At 39.8% G+C, this 21187-nt stretch overlaps 1 protein-coding gene across 8 annotated transcripts in view; it reads right to left on the bottom strand.

Moving 5' to 3' along the window:
- PLCB4 (phospholipase C beta 4) overlaps window positions 1-21187 on the bottom strand; it is a 388300-nt gene that overhangs the window by 69120 nt on the left and 297993 nt on the right. For 7 of the 8 annotated variants that reach the window (XM_042931605.1, XM_042931606.1, XM_042931604.1 and 4 more), the window contains 9 exons: window positions 19825-19904; window positions 19286-19370; window positions 16209-16299; window positions 14412-14507; window positions 8156-8256; window positions 4872-4907; window positions 2547-2688; window positions 1844-1928; window positions 1378-1502 (listed from right to left, as the gene is read on the bottom strand). In XM_042931605.1, coding sequence (XP_042787539.1) covers window positions 1378-1502; window positions 1844-1928; window positions 2547-2688; window positions 4872-4907; window positions 8156-8256; window positions 14412-14507; window positions 16209-16299; window positions 19286-19370; window positions 19825-19904 — 841 coding nt within the window. The remainder of the gene's footprint in view (window positions 1-1377; window positions 1503-1843; window positions 1929-2546; window positions 2689-4871; window positions 4908-8155; window positions 8257-14411; window positions 14508-16208; window positions 16300-19285; window positions 19371-19824; window positions 19905-21187) is intronic. The other variant, XM_042931609.1, reaches the window with a different exon arrangement.

Below are 21187 nucleotides of genomic sequence, written 5' to 3'. Positions count from 1 at the left end.
AAAAGTAAAATCATCTGTACCCTTTTGCCTCTGCTATAAACACTATGGGATTATACTAGTACCTGGTCATAGTTTAACATAGCAAGGATTGATAGGGATGCTGTACAGACATTTAACTCCATTTAACCCCCACTGAGGAGAAGGAAATACAGTCAGACCACACTTATGGCAAAGGGATGAAAGTCAAAAGATCCTTCAATCAGTCCAGATAATAGGGAACAAGGAGGATAGAAATTCTCAAAGTATGGGGGTAACTGGGTGGCCCAGTCTATTGAGCGTCTGACTCTCGATTTCAGCTCAGGTAATAATCTCATGGTTTGTAATACTGAGCCTCCTGTTGGGCTCTGCACTGACAGCATGAAACCTGCTTGGGATTCTCTCTCTCTCCCTCTTTCTCTCTGCCCCTCCCCTACTCACGCTTATGCTCACGTGTGCCCTCTCTCAAAATAAACATAAAAAAAAAAAAGTCCTCAAAGTATGGTAGATGGACTAGAAAAGGAAAATACTCCCAAATCAGGAAACATGGGAGGCATCTCCTTATATAGCAAACGACTGAACAAGAAAAGGTTTTTATTTTGCTTTGTTTTACCAATTTTAAGGACCACACTATGGAATTAACCACAGCACGTGAATCAGTTTTGTGGCCTATTATCTTACCTCTTTTAGGTAGATAACTAGAGTCCAGTGTTTCTCTACCTCTAATCTTAAAATTGTGATCCTAGGCTCTGAAGCAAACTCCAAAAAGTTTTTAAAAATTGTTTATGCATTTAAAAAATTGACTCCTCTCCTTCTGGACGGGAAGAAGATCATATATTGGAAACTTGCCTTTGGGTATACTTTGGAAGATTAAGTTATAGATTAGTACCTCTGTGAATATATGAATCTTTACACACTGTTTTAATTGGAGTCCATGCTAGAATATTTTTCTGTACTTTTATGGTGAGGTGCCACTGTGTTGATATCTGCTGAATGTTAACAGTGGGAAGGGTACTTTCCAAGGGAGAAATGAGTCACCGTTATTATATAGAGAGACTCAAATTTTTCCCATTTAATTTGGCCTTTGAAAATGAAGATAAGTTTGATCCAAAAACTAGAAAAATTAGAAATATTCTGGAAAAGGGGACAATGTTTGGCAGATTGGTTGTGGTATTTATGAAGAGAAATTCAATTTAAACCAAAATATTTTGCTTTCTACCCTTTTTATGGCTCTATTTTGGGTTTTTCATATCTCACCATTACATAAATCCAACATCACATTGTTTTGCCATATGTCTGCTTCCTTTAAAAAAATGCCCACGGCCAACTGATAGCAACTGTTGGCACCATCCTGTCAAAATGTTCTCCTGGAATTCGAGGTCACTGGACATCAGTTCCTACCTGGGGTCTGATAGTTGAGCGAAACCATCTGGCAGCCAGCGTTCCAGAAAATCTGAGGCATGTAATTACTGGAATCGACCCGGCCTCCCTTGGGGTAAATGCGGCTCATTTGCCGTTTGTTGTAACTGTGTAACTTATTAAGGAGAATGGAAAAAAAAGAGTATTCCAGAAGCAATAAATAAACAAAGACCTAAAACAACAATGGTCTAGACCAACGATAACAAAATGTAGATAACAGCAAATTTCACATTTGTAAGTGGTGCTTAGGAGAAAGACCATAGTCCACTGTGTAGACTATAAAAACATTTCACATTTGGGCAGATTTTCACAGTTGCAGAGGTGTTTCACACATATTATTTTATTAGCTCTACAACCACAATTATCTATTAGGCATTTATCTGCTTTAGAGATTACTGCCAAACCCAAAGCACAGCAGCCGTTCATTCTATTCACTACATAAGGATACTTCACAAATTCAATCGCGTGTGTCTTCAAGTAGCCTAGACCAACGGACTCATTAAAAGAAGACATATTATAATGAATATTGCGCTCTGTAAAGAAAAATAAAGATGCATTCAGTGATGGTCCCACCCAACCTCACGGAAAGACAAGCAATAAATGTAATTACATCCCAAATCACAAGGCTTTGGAGGCAGATGTTCCATTACTGTATCTGCAGCTCCTACTTTCATTAATGTCCTGTGGATAGACACAGCTGACTTAAATAGTGATGGATTAAATTTGGCGTCATTAAACAAATTATGTGTACATGTCCTCCACAGCCACCCCTGAAATATTTATATTGGATGGCAATGGTGGCTTATCCAGACCACAAATGATTATGAAAGTTTAAAAATATACATTTTTGGAGGTCAGGTTTTTGATTAAGAGAGATCTTATGAAAATACATTTAACGCAAAAAGCAATACTAAGCTCTACTAATGCTAACCAATCCACAGTATCTCAGAGCCACCTTGTGGATGATGTAGGGCATGACAAGGCAATGCCACTGCGTGCTAAACACGTGGGTAAGAGCATGGTCTGTGACACAAAAATAAGGTAGAACAGCCCCTATACCCAGAAAAGACAATGGTGACAAGTCAGATCACAGCTCATCAGCATAGTAAAAGCAGGCAACAAAGGCAAGATAATTTAACCTTTGGGGTTACCTTCAGCCACATGGAAACCTTGAAATTTTACGGGCTGTGCATAGTTGATCATTGTAGACAAATATGGATGGATATTAGTGGTAGCACCTACATATTTATAAGATGCCATCCATGCCTGTTCATCTTCTACAGTAACCAGGCCCTATAAGCACAAGGAAAGGAATATGCACATTGAGGACTTCAGTGGGACAGATGCATGCTACAGACATCCTCACTAAAGATGATCTGCACACACCAATTGAAAGATAAAGACCTTTTCTTCCTCTACTTTGCTAAAGGATCATTATAAAAGTTCATGTTCAGGGGCGCTTGGCTGGCTCAGTCAGTAGAGCATGTTACTCTTGATCTCAGGGTTGTGAGCTTGAGCCCCATGTTGGGGTGGAGCCCACTTAAAAAAACAAGTTCATGTCTATCATAGTCCCTAATAACATAAAAGGAGATCATAATAAAATATAAGGCTTATCTTACATTTTTTTTAAGATTTCAAAACTACTTTAAAATATTCAAGAATGTATACTGAGGATCACAACAATCTATGAAATATATATGGCATATATTATCATTTCTAATTTCACAAATTGTGACAGAAAGTGGAAAAACAACTTCAGTGTGTATCAGAATCCCTGGAGGGCTTGTTAAAACATAAAGTCTTAGACCTCATCCTCAGAGTTTACAATGAAGTGACTGTGGGGTGAGGCCCAGTATTTCCATTTTAACAGCATTTTTAAGTGCTAATGATGTGGCTTGTCTGGGGACCACACTTTGCTTAACAATGGTCTAGAATTGAAGCCACATATGTAAGTAGTTTACAGTATCTTTTTAAAGAGGTTATTCTGAAAATAATCTGATAACCCACTACATAGGACATGTCAACACTGCATCATTTTACAGAGAGGAAACAAGAAAAATTACTTTGATTTATTTCTGGGTAAGTCAGAACAGAAAAAAAAAACATCAAAAAATAATGCAAATGATCAACATTTTGTTGAGAACTTTGAAAACCTAAATTTCCTGCAGAGACTGATACAGGAGGACAAACCGAACTGCTCAGTTATGTGAATCCGTTCATTAGTTAAATGCTCAGATTTTCTTATCTGATGACTTAATAATCTGAGCATTCTAAATCATCAAACTGATTTCACCAATAAAAACCTGAGATAAATAATCAAATAATATAACTCGTTTTTATTTTTAGCCATTTCTTTATATGTCTCGCCCACTCAAATAAGTGCAGAGACTATGTCTGATTCCTTTCTTGGGTGTTTAATGATAATAAGTAACACCAGGACAACACGTTGGGCACTGGGCTGAATTCCTGCACACACAACTTCATTACTGCCAGTAATCATGTGGAATAAAAATTAGAGTCCCACCCACTGACCATGTGAGAACACTAGGGCCTTGAGGATTAAAATAATTTGGTCACAGCTACTTAGCTAACACACAGTAGGGACCAAACATCAACCCCTGCTTTGTTGACCCCAATACTTTATGACATTCTAAAAGAGAATTTCATGAATGTCATGGGAGGGTCTGAGATCAGACATGTCCATAACTACTCCAAACTTACTATATAGACAGTAAGAAGATAGAGCCTCACTCCAAATAAGACAGGGCCCCACAGACAGCCAGACATGATATTCTGAAGTTCTCAAGTATGGGGATTAAATTTCCAGGCAAATTTTTGTCTTTGCCATCAGTATCATTACTATAATAAACCATGTGTATTTACTCAATAAAACCACTGTGATATCCTGAAGAATGCTGAAGAGGGCAAAAGAAACTAAAAATGTATCTTTACTTTCCTTATAATAAAGTCGATATCTAGTAACAACCAATACAGGTCCAAAATGTATGTAGTGTGAAATTAACTAATGATCTTTTAAAATGCTAGTGTAGTCAGAACCAAGGTCACCTTGCTAGTATACTATCAGATAGATCTGATGACCTCTTAGGTCATTTTTATTTTCAGATTCAATGTGTTGATGATTATGTACTCCTATTATAGGAATGAAATCTCTAATGTCAACTAAGTGCCTGACTGCACTAAACACTTATTTTTAGGGAAATCATCTTATTCACCTGCCCTGGTTTTGTGATTTTCATCAGGATTTAATCATTTCATCACTGTGAAAAATTCTTTCTTTTGAAAACTCTTATAATTAGATGCATTAAGCATGTAAATATTATACTCATAAATAGTAAGTCTGATATTCCATTGGGAAGGGGGAGATATAGAGTTAACATTTAGTACAAACTGTTCAATATTAGAAAGCTACATATGGTATTTCATAATAAACAAACTGCACAAGGAAATTTTTTTACCTTTTTGTTGATTTCATGTTCAAGGTCATCTGAAGCCTAAATTAGAGAAAGACAAAAATTTGTTTACTTTTCTAAAGGGCAAAATTCCAAATTTACTAGCCATATGTATGCAAATATTTAAATAGATATATGTAAGCTTGTTATTCTATTTGTTAAGGTGGAAAGTTATTGAGGACATAAGGCCTTGGCGAAAGCAAGTACTGGAAAAATACAACAGCCTGTCATACATACCAGAAAAGCAAATCCTAACGCTATCTCTCCTTTGTTGATAGTCTTTGCCTATTCAGATGTTTCCCTTTTAGTAGTTTAATCAATTATTTAGTCATGGGGTTTGGGAAATAATTGTGGCCAACTCTTCTGACACGTAAAGGGCAGGCAAGCATGAATGGATACTCTGTGGCAATTCAACACTCATGTCTGGACATTGGTAAAGGCTTTATGTGGTAAGGTAGCATCAAGGTAAACACTGAGTCTTGGTAAGCATCCAGTAGTATCCAAGTAGTCAAAATACTATCAGACAAGGGTGGGTATGATGAAAGTGTCTCTTTTGCTTTGCTCTTCAAATACTCTCCCATTTTCCTACTACAAAATACATATACCCATGCATTCTTCACTGTCTTCAATGATGGGATCCCTGCTCCCATCAAAGACCACACCCTCACATCACCACCATACCATTCCATTCTTACCTCCTCAGGGAACTAACAGGCAGTTATCCTCTCTCTCTCTGGCAAGACTACTCTCTCCTTCTCCATGGTGCCATGTGCAATATTTGCAAACCTACTTCAGATTCATTCATTCTAAAAATAACACTCCTTTGACTTCTCAAATTGCCTTTAGCCACCAGCCTATTTCTTGCTTCCCTTTACAACAAGACTTCTCGAAAGTATAGTCTCTACTTGGGATGCCTGGCTGGCTCAGTTGGTACACACCTCGGGGTCATGAGTTCAAGCCTCATGTTGGATGTAAAGATTACTTAGAACAAAAGTATAGTCTCCACTTATTCATATCCATCTGCTTCATTGGCCCCCACCACTCTATTGAAACTTCTCTTTTCAAGTCAGCAATGACCTCCATGCTACCAGTCCAATGGACACTCTTGAGTCTCCACTCGTTTAATCAACAGCAGTCAAAAACCAGCCACTTTGCCAAGGGCTAGGAGGTGGGAGGAATGAGATGTTGATCAAAGAGGACAAACGTCCAGTTACAAGAGTAGTAAGTTCTGGGGATTTAGTTTACAGCATGGTGTCTATTGTTAATAACACTGCATCATATACTTGAAAGTTGCTAAGAGAGCAGATCTTAAATGTTCCCACCACACACACACACACACACGTAATTATGTGAGGTGATGGATATGTTCACTAACCTTATTGCGGTTATCATTTCATAATGTGTACAGGTATGAAATTATCACATGTACACCTTCAACTTACACAGTGTTATGTCAATTATATTTCAATTAAGCTGGAGAAAAGAAATCCCAACTCTCTTCACTTCTTCTCTTATCCCTGTTCTCTTGGCTTCCTTGGTCTCAATAATTTCCCTCCTACTTCTCAGGGTATACCTTAGTCTTCTTTTCTGACCCACCTTCTCTGCCTCTTCCCATGATCATCATCTTCTGAACTCCTAGTTTGTATGTCTAGCCTGACCTCTCCTCTAGTTCCAGATACACATCACGACAACGCTAACTACAATGGCGAAGATGAAAATGATGATAATGTAGCAACAATAATGAATGCTTTCATGGGAATGACCATATGCTAGGCCCAACTCTAAGCTCTTTACATATCCTAAACCCATCTACTTTTCATAATGGACCAATGAAATAGGTGTTATTATCTTAATTTTGCAGTTGAGGAAACCAAGACACTGAGAGCTTAAGTAACTTCCCTGAGGCTACACAGTCAGGAAATGTCAATGCTACATGCACCCAGATGGCTGCTGCCCCTGGAACAGCTCACAGGCCTCAAAGATCCTGTCCTGTTTGAAACATTGAGTTCCTTATCTTTCAGTCTTCTTTACTTTCCACCCAGCTCCTCAAACTCAGACCTAGAGAGTCATCTTGCTTCCTCTTTCCCCTTCACTTGTCCACATTCAATCCATCAGCAAGTTGAATCATCTTTGCTTCCTCAACAGATCTTCAATCCACTCAGTCCTGCTTCCAACTGTCCAGTTTAACACTCCGGAGACTGGCTGAGTACAACAGCCTGGCCTAACTGCTCTTCCTGCGTTCACTCTTGCTTCTTTTTAATCTCCATATGGTACCTACGGTGGTCTTTAAAAACTATCAGGCTGCATTGCTCCCTTCTTTAAACATTTTCAAAGGCTTCAGATTTCACTTAAATTAACATTTGAGTTTCTAAGAGTAACTTCCCCAATCCTGCATCATCTAGTTCCTACCTTCCTGTACCATCTCATCTTGTTTCACTCTGCCCCTCATTCAATCCACTTTGTTCAGTGTCTTTATTGCTGTTACCCCACAACTGGGGCCCTTTCTCTACTCTGTGTGTGGCTGGTTCCTTTGCCTTTGGGGATCTGGCTTCCTTATTCCCTCGACCTCATTACTCTCCATTTTAGCACTCATTTTTAGTTTCAGAATAGCACTTATCACAAATTGTAATTATAGAATTGGTGGTTTATTTGTTGCCTGTTTCCTATTCCCTCCCGGTAAACTCCCATCAGACTATAAGCTCCATGAGAGCAGAAATGAAGCATGTTTTGACCTTTTTGGGTTGTTATGGCCTAAACTATGCCTGGCACATAGTCGGTACATAATAACTTTTTCTTGGCTGAATGGTTGGACGGACGGAAATACTTTTATACTTATCCTACATTAGGTGGGAGATGCGATACCTAACTGGAAGGATGCATTTTCTAATGAGGGCTTGCTTGGGATGATTGGAGTCATTCTTCTGATGACTTCAACAGGTTAACCTTTGCCACCAGGATGCTGTTGTCTCCCTATTCACCTATAATAATGTAATACATGATTTACCTAAAGGACACTGGACAAAATAAGTTGTGATCAACAGTAGCCACTGCTAATAAGCAATTCAAATGTCCTTTCTAACTTAAAATTGTTCATGCATGGATTAACATATGGACTCTGGTCACCCAACTCAGAAGGGGAATTATAGGCTACTTTATTTTCTTTTTTTTTTTTTTTTTTTTTTTTTTTTTTAGGCTACTTTATTTTCTGTGGTTGTCACATTTTGAAAACTTCCTAACAGCTGCTACCTCTTCTTGAGAGTCATAACAAAAAGGGATGCCAAGACTCCGACCTTCTTGACACTATTTGCAACAGCCTCCTTGTGACCCAAGTCATCAGCAGAAAGTTCACTTCCAAATTTGTATTCAGGGTGAGCTTCCTCCTCTTGGTCAGCTGTGTCAAAGAAGAAAAGAAAAACAATGAAGCCAAATTACTACCAGTCAGATCATCTTCATAATCTTGGGTAGAACACAAACTCTTTTACACGGAAATGAAGCTAACTGAAAATGGGAACATTTAAATATGCAATTCTTTCAAATAAAGCTTTTACTAAACTCTTACCTACTCAAGGCCAAGGAGCACATCTTGTTAGCTGTTATTTCTCTTGCGCCTAGCATGATATGTGACATGTGTGATGCTTAATGCGTTTTTCTTAAGTGACTGATCACTTCCACCCCATTATACTAACCCTAAAAATTAAAGCCTCGATCACTCAAGAATATCTGTAACTTACAAAGGGTCTTCTGATCTTCCATGGGAAGATACAAGAAATAGAAAATATACTTGATAATTAAAAAAAAAAAGAGAGACTAACTGTCCACTTGTAGGTTACGAGCATAGTGACTTGCGGTTGGGAGTGGTGTAACATAAAAAAGAAAGAGCTTGAACTCCACACCTGAAAAACAAACAATCCAGTGAAGAAATGGGCAGAAGACATGAATAGATACTTCTCTAAAGAAGACATCCAGATGGCCAAAAGACACATGAAAAGATGTTCAACGTGACTCCTCGTCAGGGAAATACAAATCAAAACCACACTGAGATACCATCTCACGCTGGTCAGAGTGGCTAAAATGAACAAATCAGGAGACTATAGATGCTGGAGAGGATGTGGAGAAATGGGAACCCTCTTGCACTGTTGGTGGGAATGCAAACTGGTGCAGCCGCTCTGGAAAACAGTGTGGAGGTTCCTCAAAAAATTAAAGATAGACCTACCCTATGACCCAGCAATAGCACTGCTAGGAAGTTACCCAAGGGATACAGGAGTGCTGATGCATAGGGGCACTTGTACCCCAATGTTTACAGCAGCACTTTCAACAATAGACAAATTATGGAAAGAGTCTAAATGTCCATCAACTGACGAATGGATAAAGAAGATGTGGTTTATATATACAACGGACTACTACTTGGCAATGAGAAAGAATGAAACCTGGCCATTTGTAGTAACGTGGATAGAGAGTATTATGCTAAGGGAAATAAGTCAGGCAGAGGAAGACAGATACCATATGTTTTCACTCATGTGGATCCTGAGAAACTTAACAGAAGACCAGGGGGGAGGGTAAGGGGAGAAAAAAGTTACAGAGAGGGAAGGAGGCAAACCATAAGAAACTTTTAAATACTGAGAACAAACTGAGGGTTGATGGGGAGTGGGGGAGAGAGGAAAGTGGATGATGGGCATTGAGAAGGGCACCTGTTGGGATGAACATTGGGTGTTGTATGGAAACCAATGTGACAATAAATTACATATATATATATATTTTTTTTTTTTGCATGTATGTATGTATGTATGTAGGTATGTATGTGTGTGTATGTATGTATTTATATATAAAGACCTTGGAAGGATTGTACTGCACCTGTAAACCATTTGTCAAACCTGGCTTAGGTTTGGGAGACTCTAAAATCATTCCTTAAGCTCATGCTAACAGGGAGGCTGGAAGTGGGTGCTAACTGAAGCTGATGCCCCAAGAGCATGGCCCAGGCTGTGAAAGGAGGCACAGAAGCACTCAGTCCACCAGTCCAGAGAGGGACAAACTCTGGTATCCTCTCAAGGCTGTCAGTGGAAAAAGAATCACCCATTGAAAAATGAGCCACATGCTGGTGTGAGATCTGGATTCCCATGCTCGCCATTCTGCTAAAAGCTCGCATGTAAGGAATCTGCCTAAAAACCAGCCAGAATCAGGAGACACCCATAGGTCTCAGGACAAGTCCAACACAAATCCACCATGTCACAACACAGGGCATGAGGGACCCCTCCTGGACAAAAACAGTGAAATGATTTCTGAGAATGGACTCCCAAGAGCAGAGTGGGAAGCAGACCCATAATTGGAGATTTTTTTTTTAGATGTTTAAAATGTGCAAAGAACTCCAGAACAAGAATAAAAGAACAACTATTTCATCATCAGTTGCAAGATGCATTTTTTTACATATTAATATTTCTGATGTTATAATGTGTTTTCAATTGTAAAATGGCATTTTACAATTAATTGGAAGCATCTTTCTTTCTTAGTCATAAATAAAATAATGGTGTCTTTCAACTGATGATACCTTAGATTTGGAATTTCTTTTTGCAAAGTATTATTTCAGACACGGAAAAAAGTGAGACAAGAGAGACAGACACTTTCCTGTTTTGAAACTGGTATTCGGATGCATGGATACCGTGGAGACAGATGATTAAAAAAAGAAAAAAGTAGGTCATAGAGGCCTTAGGCAGAAAAAAAAAGGATTTAAGAAGTTGGAATAGGTCTTTAAAAAATCTAGTCCAGTGTGTCCACTTTATAGATGAGGAAATAGATTCAGAGATATGATTTATAAAACCAAGGTCACAGAGTAAAATACGGGCCTATATTTCTCTGGATTCTTAGCCAATGCTTTTAACAGGATGCTAAGTTTCCATGACCATTGAATTTCCGTGACTTACAGTCTATAACCAAGACTTTGAAACTTCCCACCATTAAATTTCCAGTTCATATATCTCATAGTCTAACCAGATCATATAGCCAGATATAAACTATGTGAAGTCAAGGAATGTGGCCCATACAAGTGGTAGAGACTTGACTTTAAAAGAGGTGTGTGAATGAATGGTACCATTCCCTGAGTGTGCAAGAATGCAGAGGCATACCCACAACCACATCCAGTTTTGGCATTCCTCACTGCTCGTTTTATAGTCCTGGAAGCCACGAATCCTTCTGAATCTAAATCCAGCCTAACAACTGGGGAAATGCTCTCACAGACTAAGAGCCTCTTCTATTTTTTTACAGCCTCCCGGCAGGGTTACTCTTGAACTATGCTTGGCTTCCTCTTGCCTGCTGTGTTGAAGTATTTAAATTAGAGAGTCTAGTCATTCATGTATAGTAGGATCATACTGTGACACCAGGGTAATTATAGCCAACTGGTTGACCAGAATTAAGCCAGGTATCACTGAGGGAACCTAAGAATCATAAATATAACTGGCACAGCAGAAACTTCTATGTCCTGAAAGAGAAATTCAAGTGGGTGATTTTGTCCTCTCAGCCAATTTTCTACATGTACGCTATCCCCCACATGTCCCAATATCATTTGTTAACATTTAATCAAAATCTCAAGTATTTTTTGGAATAACATGGGAGCCCCTAGAGCCAAATATTTTGTAGGAATCATTAACATATGCATAAAAGATGGGAAGTACCCTTATGGATGATAAGTGGAATCAAAAGGACCCTCATTTTGGATTATTTTGTGTGTTCAGGAAATTCTCACATCTTTGACTTTCATCAGTTACATTTTTTGTTTAAAACAATTTAACAACAATTTTGCATATTGGTGTTCTCTTCATATTCCTGTATGTTAGAAGGGCTGTATTATAAGGTACAAAAGGTCTTGAACCTGGAGTCAGGCAATTCTGGGATTGAACTATAATGCCATTGCTCACCAGCTGTGGGGTCATGTGCAGAATCCGTTACCTAAGCTTCAGCTTCCTCATCTGAAAAAGGAGTGTAATGATACCGATCTCATTGGACCATACAAGGATTAGATAAGGCAGTGATGTAAACCGCTACATTCACAGTTGGCACAACAATGGTGGTTGCTATTCATATTATTATTACTTTCCTTGCTAATTTAGTCTATTATTCTGCAGTTTGTTTTACTGGATTGTGCAATCTAGTAATGTCTGACATGCTTTCAACTACCATCTATAAAACTTAACCTGAGTTAAGGAACTCATTTTACATATTTTTCATCTTTTCAAATTTTAGAAGTATTTTACTGGCCTTTTGAAATAATATTCAATATTTTATTCTTAAATCTTGATTAGGCTTATTATTTGCAAAAGAAAAAGTGAGATAATAGAATAGGCACTGTGGTTGATAGCATTTTCCAAAGACAGCTGCAAGAATATCTGCTCTTGTATAATGTGATCTTTCCACTCACCTACCCCCCTCAAACTTGGGTGGGCCTTAATTTTGCTTTGATGAATAAAATATACAGGAAATGATGATGTGCCTGTTGTGGGCACAGTTCTTAAGTTTAGCAGCTTCTGCTTTCTGCCTCTTGGAACACTGGGTCTCAGGATGCTTCATCTAAAGATTTGGCCATTGGGTCCCCTGGGTGGCTCACTTGGTTAAGCATCCGACTTCAGCTCAGGTCATGGTCTCACAGTCAGTGAGTTCAAGCCCCGTGTCGGGCTCTGTGCTGACAACTCAGAGACTGGAGCCTACTTCTGATTCTGTATCTCCCTCTCTCTTTTCCCCTCCCCCGCTCACACTCTGTCTCTCTCTCCAAAAATAAACAAACATTTAAAAAAAAAAAAAAGACCTGGCCACCATGTTTTGAGAAGCCAAACCACATGGAAAGGCCACATAGAGGTGCTCTGGTCTGTAGACCCTAAGCTCCTCACCACAACTGCCAGCCACACAAGTGTGCCACCTTGGACAACCAGCCCAAGTGAACCTTCAGATGACTCTAGCCCCAGATGTCATCTGCCTGAAAATGCACGAGAAACTTAAGGGAGAAGCACCAACCTGAGCCCTAGATGACCTACACAACTAAAGAAATAAAGTGTTATTTTAAGCCTCTAGATTTTGGGGTGGTTTGTTACACAGTAATAGATAATTGTAGCAGTCATCGATTAAATAATTCCAGATACCTCTGCCCTCCTAGAAACTCCCTGCCATATACAACATATGAAAAGTAAGTCATGACTGTTCTCTGGGAGTGGAGTGGAACCCATGGCTTGGACACGCAACACAAACCATCGTTATGAAGTCAGTTCCACAGGAAGCCATATTTATTAAGCTGTCTTTATTACCGAGATTAATTCTCACAGCTTTCAGATTTTCACTTATAATATCAAGCTTTCCTAAAATCTCCTCTCATTATTTCAGATATTATAGAGTAACTGAAGAGAGTTTCTGCATGTGTCTAAATTATTTAGCCTCAAACCACTACATAAATCCAAGGCAGTGTCCAATCAACAGACACACAATGTAAGGCCAAAGCATTTTGCTAATCAATTTTCATACCACCTAATGAACAAACACTTTTCTAAAAATATTCCAAACCTTTCAAAGGACCCATTTAAAATCAAACATGAGGGTTATATGGCCCTATATTATGGTTTTATGGTTATATGGCCCCAGTAGCAAATATTCATCTATTTTAAGCAAGGTTACCTTTGCTAAAATTATCTACTGCTATTCATAATTCTGGTGAGCTGGTGATTTGAAGGAATCTGAACTTGAAATTTTAATATTAGCTTTGAATTTCCAGTTCATTTCATGTGTGCATACAAACCAATCATCTACCTGAGGGTCTCTACCCATGTTCCCTTCCTTTTAACTTGCCTTCTATTATCATCATCAACAACACCGACATTTATGTTTTTGTTTACAGGAAGGGATTGCCAAATGTTCTTTTTATTCCAACCCCTTGCCTTCTACAGCAAGGATTCTTTGGCTGTGAATTTCTGCTGAGCAGCTGAAGGCACAACAGGAAGGGAGATGACTCAGCCATGAAAATCTAGTGCCTAGGTAAACTGGAAGTAACATTGGGAAAAAATACCAAAAAAAAAAAAAAAAAAAAAAAAGATTAAAGCTTGGTGCACAAATACATCCTTGACTACTAGAAATTAAACCCTCACATTATCCAAGAGAGTCTATGGAGACAAATTCTTTCCTTTCTTATCTTAAAATTTTGGGGGCACCTGCATGGCTCAGTCAGTTAAGCAACTGACTCTTGATTTCAGCTCAGGCCATGATCTCCCAGTTGATGGGTTCGAGCCCCACATGAGGCTCTGCGCGGATGCTGTGGAGCCTCCTTGCAATTCTCTCCCCTTCTCTTCTCTCTGTTCCTCCCCCACTTGTACACTCACTCACTCACTCACTCTCTCAAAATAAATAAACTCAAAAAAAAATTTTTTTCTATGTTGGGCACCTGGCTGGTTCAGTTGAAGGAGCACACAACTCTTGATCTTGGGGTCATGAATTTGAGCCCAAGTTGGGTGTAGAGCTTAAAAATGAACTTTTTTTTAAAACTATTTTTGTGACACTTAAGTTAAAAGAAAACCAACTTACCACTCTCTATTTCTTCTTCATTATCATCCTCTAAGATGTTAACCGGGGCAGCAGATTCTCCAGCTTCCATCATGCTTTTCAAAGCTTCAAGCTGTTCTGTCATTAAAAACAAACAGGAAGGAGATGGTGACAGGTGCTCCATCACTTGCAAAGCCTGAGCTTGAAGATCGACACTGAGAAGGAAATGTATTGTCTGGGCTCCCACTGGCTACATTCCTAAGACCGTAGCAGATCGCTGCTTGGACGTCTCAAGGGACTTGCAACAACCACACTGTCTACACAGGGTGAAGAACTAATGGAGCATGGGTGAAATTCCAAAGTTCTGGTCATAAGTTTGAGAGGAAGGCTCAGTCACTAAGAAAGATGTTAAGGCTTGGTAATAAAGGTGCGTCATTTGAATGTGATATTGAAGCGATGGAAAAGAGACGTGCACAAGCGACTGAAAAAACTTCAGGAACAAATATCTGCAAGTGACAGATCTGAGACAATTATCCTCATGTATAAAGCTCTGATAAGTCTGTAAAGATAGATGAAGTAATTTTAAAAGCGAGAAAACATGTAGAAGCATATTATAAATGGTGATATACAAAGAAACTAGTTACCAAAAACATAAATATCAAAAAAACTCAAGTCTCATTTCCCTTCTCCTAGTCAGCCACATATACATACAACATGGCCAACAGCCAGCAGTAAGAATATCCCTGGAAAGCAGGCATCCTCCTACATTATAGCGAGAATGTAAATTGGTACAATTTTTCTGAAAGACAAAGGTAAATCACAGTATAAAACGTGTATATGCTTTGGCCACCCAACTCTAATTGCACCAATGGATTCCAACGAGAAGCTGCGTAAATGTACAGAATGAACACCGACGCGTGTCTGTCACTGTCGTTTCTACAGTAATGAACATCCATCAGTTGGGACTGGTCACATGGTACCATATCCCACATAATAAATTCTGTATAGTGTTTCATACATTAGAATTATAGTTAGCAAGTTGTAACTTTAGTATGAACTTAAGTATACTAAATTGGTTGAGTTAAACATAATAAAAAATCAGTATATTTAACATGATCCCACTGATATGAAAAATGTACGTCTAAACATATACATGTGTCTATAGTACACGTACGTATGTGTAAAATATATAATTTAGTGCTATTTTATTGTTTCCTTATGTTTTCCTTTGTTGTTTTCATTCTCCTATGGTATTATTGCTTTTGTAATAAACTATAAGCACTATAATTTAAAATTTAGAATACCTAGGGTAAAAATACAATGCGATCATACCATTAGTTAATGCTTCACTCAATTAAGAGATGGGATAAAAGAAAATATTTTCCAATACTTCCAGGGAAAATGTCTACATAAAATCATTTCTCTCCCTACACACACATATATACATTCACACATTCACTCAGGATCCCTAGATATGTAAACCTCACACAGGCAAACTGCAAAGGGTAACTTTTGAAGAAGACTTTAGAGCATATAAAATGATAAAATGCTAGTTCCTTCCATCTCGATAAATTCTAAAATGCCCCTTTCCACTTTCTTCTCGTTTTCCTGCATCCTATGAATGTATGAATATGCTTTTCCCACTGCAGGAACGAGTTGATGTGGAAACTGAACTTAAACATACACGTGGCCACTTTGCTATGAAAAGTATATGTAACACCACTGTGCCCCTTTCGTCCCCTAAATCAGTGGTTTGAAAATTTATTTCACTCCAGACAGCTGAATTTGTCCAAACACAATGAGTGTATGCCTCATTATTGATGTGTGTCTTTGACTTACTTTTTTCGACCTCAGGTTTCAGCCGCTTATTTTTGATGAGTATTTTTCTTTTGAGGTCATTGGGGGATGGTAAGGGCCTGCCTGGTTCGAGCTAGAGATAAACAGAAAAGGCTGAATTAATGATGTGCTTCACTAGTTTCATTCCCAGCCCAGAATGAGCATGGAAGCCAGTGTTATACAGCCCAATGTCCACTAGATGGCAGTCAACACACTTTTATGTTTTCATTCCCCAGCCCCAATTAGCCTACTGCATGCAACTTTGCCCTAGACTGCAAACCGGACATCCAGTCTCCCAGAGGTATGCACAGCCACTCCGCCTTCCCCAGTGGGACCTGGGTCTGACCTGGGGTGCTGTTGGGGGAAGGGCTCCTGCTTAGCCTCAGGTCTTGCTCTTTTTATGTATTGGGTAAAGTACAGGGGATCGTTGTGATAGCTGGGGTCCGAAGTGCTTTCCCAGGCAGAAGTCGAGAGGCTCCCCTGATCCCCTCAAGTGTTGGGGCTGTATTAGTAAGCCTGTTTGCTCAGTAAACTGATGCAACCCCAATACCTGGGATTGTGGTTGTGTGGGTTCAATAAGAGAATCAAGAAGGGAGCGGTCTTAATTACTGAAACTTAACCTCTACTGTGGTTTCGTTTGCTTGGATTTATGTCTGCAAAGGAGATGTCCTTTCTTTTATTACCTCTGATCCACACAACTGAGCCATATCTACTCATCCATTCCCCCTACCCCCATCCATGCATGGACATACCTACCCACCCATCCACCCACCCATCTCTTCCATGCATCCTTTCATTTTTCTCAAAAGTGATTTTTCTACTACTTATTACATGCAAGGCACTGTGCCTTCCCATGTCTGTGTTGCCTCAAAGCTCTTTGCCCATATTCTGCTTCCTTCAGAAGCCTGCTGAATCTTGTCTATTCCCTAGCGATCTCTCTTGAACCTGGATATCTCTAATAAATATTCAATAGGTTGTAGGCCATCTTCCTTTTTAGCTGTGGTTTTATGTCTATGCTCTATGTCTCCCACAGACATTTAGTTCAGGGAGGTCTTACTCCCACGTGTATTACCTATGCTTCCCACAACACCTTTCATGAATGTGCATGTCGTTCCATAAAGAATATGGTGGTCTTTCCATGGCAGCAAGCACCTTAGCCCAATCAGAAAAGTAAACAGAGGGTCTACATAAAACAAAAATAACATAAGGGGCGTCTGGGTGGCTCAGTGGGTTAAGCGTCCGACTCTTGGTTTTGGCTCAGGTCACAGTCTCACGGTTCGTGAGATTCAGTCCCACACTGGGCTCTGTGCTGGCAGTGTGGAGCCTGCTTGGGGTTCTCTCTCTCCCTCTTTCTCTTCCCCGCTTGTGCTCTTTCTCTCTCTCTCAAAATAAATAAACTATGAACTATAAAATGAAATAAAGTAAAATAAAATAAAACTAAACAGGGCTGTTTCTTAGTTTGGGTTCCCTCAGAATCAGTCTCAGAGACAAGGATGTGAATATACCTGTAGATTACTTGGGCGGCAGCCTCAGGAAGGGCCAACAGAGGAGTGGGAAAGTGAAAGAAAGAAGGCAGGCACGGGGGTGCCCCAGCAGGCACAGGGGTGTTATGAGGCGACTTATCACTGAGGGGGCCAGAGTGTGGTCCCCTGGGGAGCCCTGGCAGACGGTGCAGAACAAAGAACGTGCTGCTGAGCGGTCCCTCCTGAGGGAGGAGTGAGGGGCCCAGCGGGAGGGCTGTCTGGTCTCTAGCACCTCAGGCCCATCTCTCACACACGGGCAGAGCAGGCTCCAGTGAGCAGAGGACCGCACCTCATGCAAAAAGCTGCAGGCACAAGCAGCTGCAAGTCAGGCCAGTGTGCAGGGAACAGGGAGGGTTGCAAGGATGCGGGGCAGGCAGCCTGCAGAGTCAGTAGGCTGAAGGTAATCAGGGGTGGGTGCAAAGGATGCAAATATCCTCATGTCCTATATTTTTTTCAGGTTTTTTTTTTTCCACTACTGCATTGTACTTTATACTTCATCCTGTTGGCTTGCTTCCTACTCATACCATCTTGTGACAGTGGATCTTTACCACTTTGGAGGTTATGGACCCTTGCAAAAATGTGATGAACTCTCTGGAATCAAACTATATACCAAAAGAAGGAAAACAAAGCAAACAAACAAACAAAAACAAATGCAAAACCATACACAATTTAGAATGAATTCACAGACCTCACAAAGCCTATCTGCGGGCCACAGGTTAAAAATTCTTTGCTTTATGAAGCAATCAGCAGGTGTAAAAATGAAACTCAAAAATGCATGTCTAACACTTTCCAAGTATTTGTTGTGGAGTTGGGACACTGGACTTCAGACTCTTGTGACTTCTTCCATCTAGGGAGTTCTCACCACAATGGTCTTCCATTTGATTTACCTGGAGAGGCTTTTTTTTTTTTTTTTTTTTTTTTAAATTTTTTTTTTTTTTTAACGTTTATTTATTTTTGGGACAGAGAGAGACAGAGCATGAATGGGGGAGGGGCAGAGAGAGAGGGAGACACAGAATCGGAAGCAGGCTCCAGGCTCTGAGCCATCAGCCCAGAGCCCGACGCGGGGCTCGAACTCACGAACCGCGAGATCGTGACCTGAGCCGAAGTCGGACGCTCAACCGACTGAGCCACCCAGGCGCCCCTGGAGAGGCTTTTTTAAAAACACCATGCTCAGGCCTTACCCAGATCAATTAACTTAGAATCTCTGAGCGGGTCCCAGGCAAAGGTATTTTTAATCTTCCTTATAGATGATCCTATCATGCAACCAACTAAAGGACAATTGCTGAGTATAGATTCTCTTCCAGGAGGCATTTTATAAAACTTTAGGACAGAGATCTCAGAAACCATAGAGACCTTGAGACCTTCCAGATTAAATTGGGCTACATGTTTATTTTATGTCTCTCTCTTCACATCTGTCTGAAGCACAACAGCTTTCTGTATCAATTAATTTAAATAAATATGAAGATCTTTAGTCCTCTAGCACTACTTGACCCTTTAGAAATGAATTTCAAAACAAATCCATTCAGGTTAGAAATACAGTTTGCTAAAAATACATACTGGATGTGATTCAAGTGCTTGTTTCAACAGGAGATCCCCAAATAGATCTTCGCAATATTTGGACATCTTGTACTGTTGATATTTGCTGGAGAGAGAGAACTGGCATTCGTAAATTCAAACATCCATTAACAGTCCAAGAATAAGAGACATCCATTCCTAGATGATTAAAAACTCCCACTCTGCAAAGTACATGCTTGTCTTCCTACGGCTAAGGGAGATGCTCTGTTATATACCACGAACTTTAACTGGTATAGTTTAACAAGTAGATTTTGCCTCCCCAAGTAAGAGCTGGAACACAGAATAAAAAATGGCTTTCAAGTTCATGAAGTCTGAGATCAAGTACACTGCCAAATCTTCCAACTCAATGGAACCTTGAACAAGGTGTCCAGATCTCTGACCTTTTGTTTTTTTTCCTCTTTCTTTTTTGCATAAGAACAAGTGTCCTTACTATTTCACAAAACTGTTCAGCTATTTAAAAAGATGGAGAGCCGGAATGGGGAATGGGTAGTAGATACTTAGAGGAGATTGCACCCTTATACCTGCAGTGATTTTCAAAGGAGAGAATTACAGGATATTCGGATGTGACAAACGCAGTTTCTTTGATGGCTTGAATAACATCCTTTAAAGATAAAAAGTGTAAATGAGAGAGGAGCAAACAACAACAACAACACAATTAAGGCACCTGAAACCATTCAGATACTATTAATTTGAGCTTTTCAGAAAGTCAATTCTGGCAATAAGACCTGGAGAACCCATTCATCTTGTTACTTTCACACGTGGAGTCCCCTTGTGGTTCATTAGAGCCCAGGGACCAGTTTATGGTTAATGACCCTTCCCTCCCCTGCAAAGCTCTCTCTGACTTCTCTAAAATTATGGGGCTAGTAACGAACAAGAAATTTCATCTAAATCACATGCTGGCTTCTTGCTTGATAATCTGGCAAGACAGGTTCAGAGTTTCCCTTTCTTGCTGAAGGGCAGGTGAGGTTTTGGTACAGCGATTTTCACAGCAGACCACTCTTTCACCTCTCCCGCCTAGAAGAGAAATGTATTGGTGATAACCTAAGGATTAACGGAGGCTTTTATTGGCTTTCTTCTGTGTTTGGGAGTCTGTCCTTGGCTACATTTCATTAATTTGATGAAGATTCCTGTGAACCGATGTGACATTTACAACATCCCCTGTTTCCTATTAGCCTGATGAAAGTGGTTGGAGGGGTAGGTGACCAGGAAGTGGGGGTTCTCCATGGTCAAGCAACATGTGAGGTAAAACAGGTGTTCTAGATGTCCCTCCCTGAACTAGAAGCTTGGTCATTTGAAATAACCTTTGAATGTGCTGAGCATGTCCTTCCCACAGATGGCTGGTCTTGCTCTCGGCTTTAGAAAGCATGGTTTCAAACTAATGTTTCTTTTTTTAAAAAAAATTTTTTTAATGTTTATTTATTTTTGAGACAGAGAGAGACAGAGCATGAACAGGGGAGGGTCAAAGAGAGGGAGACACAAATCAGAAACAGGCACCAGGCTCTGAGCTGTCAGCACAGAGCCCGATGCGGGGCTCAAACTCACGGACTGCGAGATCACGACCTGAGCCGAAGTCGGACGCTTAACCAACTGAGCCACCCAGGCGCCCCTCAAACTAATGTTTCTACAACCAGAACATCATACTTGGTAAAACTCCCCACATTCTAACTGGCTTGTAGTTAACCACAGGGAAAATCGCATCATTCAGTTAAATGAGAAAATATTTTACAATAGTAATCTCCGGAAGTCCAGTTGAAACAATAATGCCTTAGGTTAGATAAACCGGGGAGTATTTTAGTGAGCATTCTTACTGATGTGGGAAACAAAGGCAGGAGGAAATGGCATATAAAATTACGTTTCCTTAAAACCTGCAGGCCATTGACAAAT

This window comes from Panthera leo, chromosome A3 (genome assembly GCF_018350215.1).
Source record: "Panthera leo isolate Ple1 chromosome A3, P.leo_Ple1_pat1.1, whole genome shotgun sequence".
NCBI lineage: Eukaryota > Metazoa > Chordata > Mammalia > Carnivora > Felidae > Panthera > Panthera leo.
The sequence above is the reverse complement of the archived record's forward strand: the minus strand, read 5'-3'. Positions and strand labels throughout refer to the sequence as shown.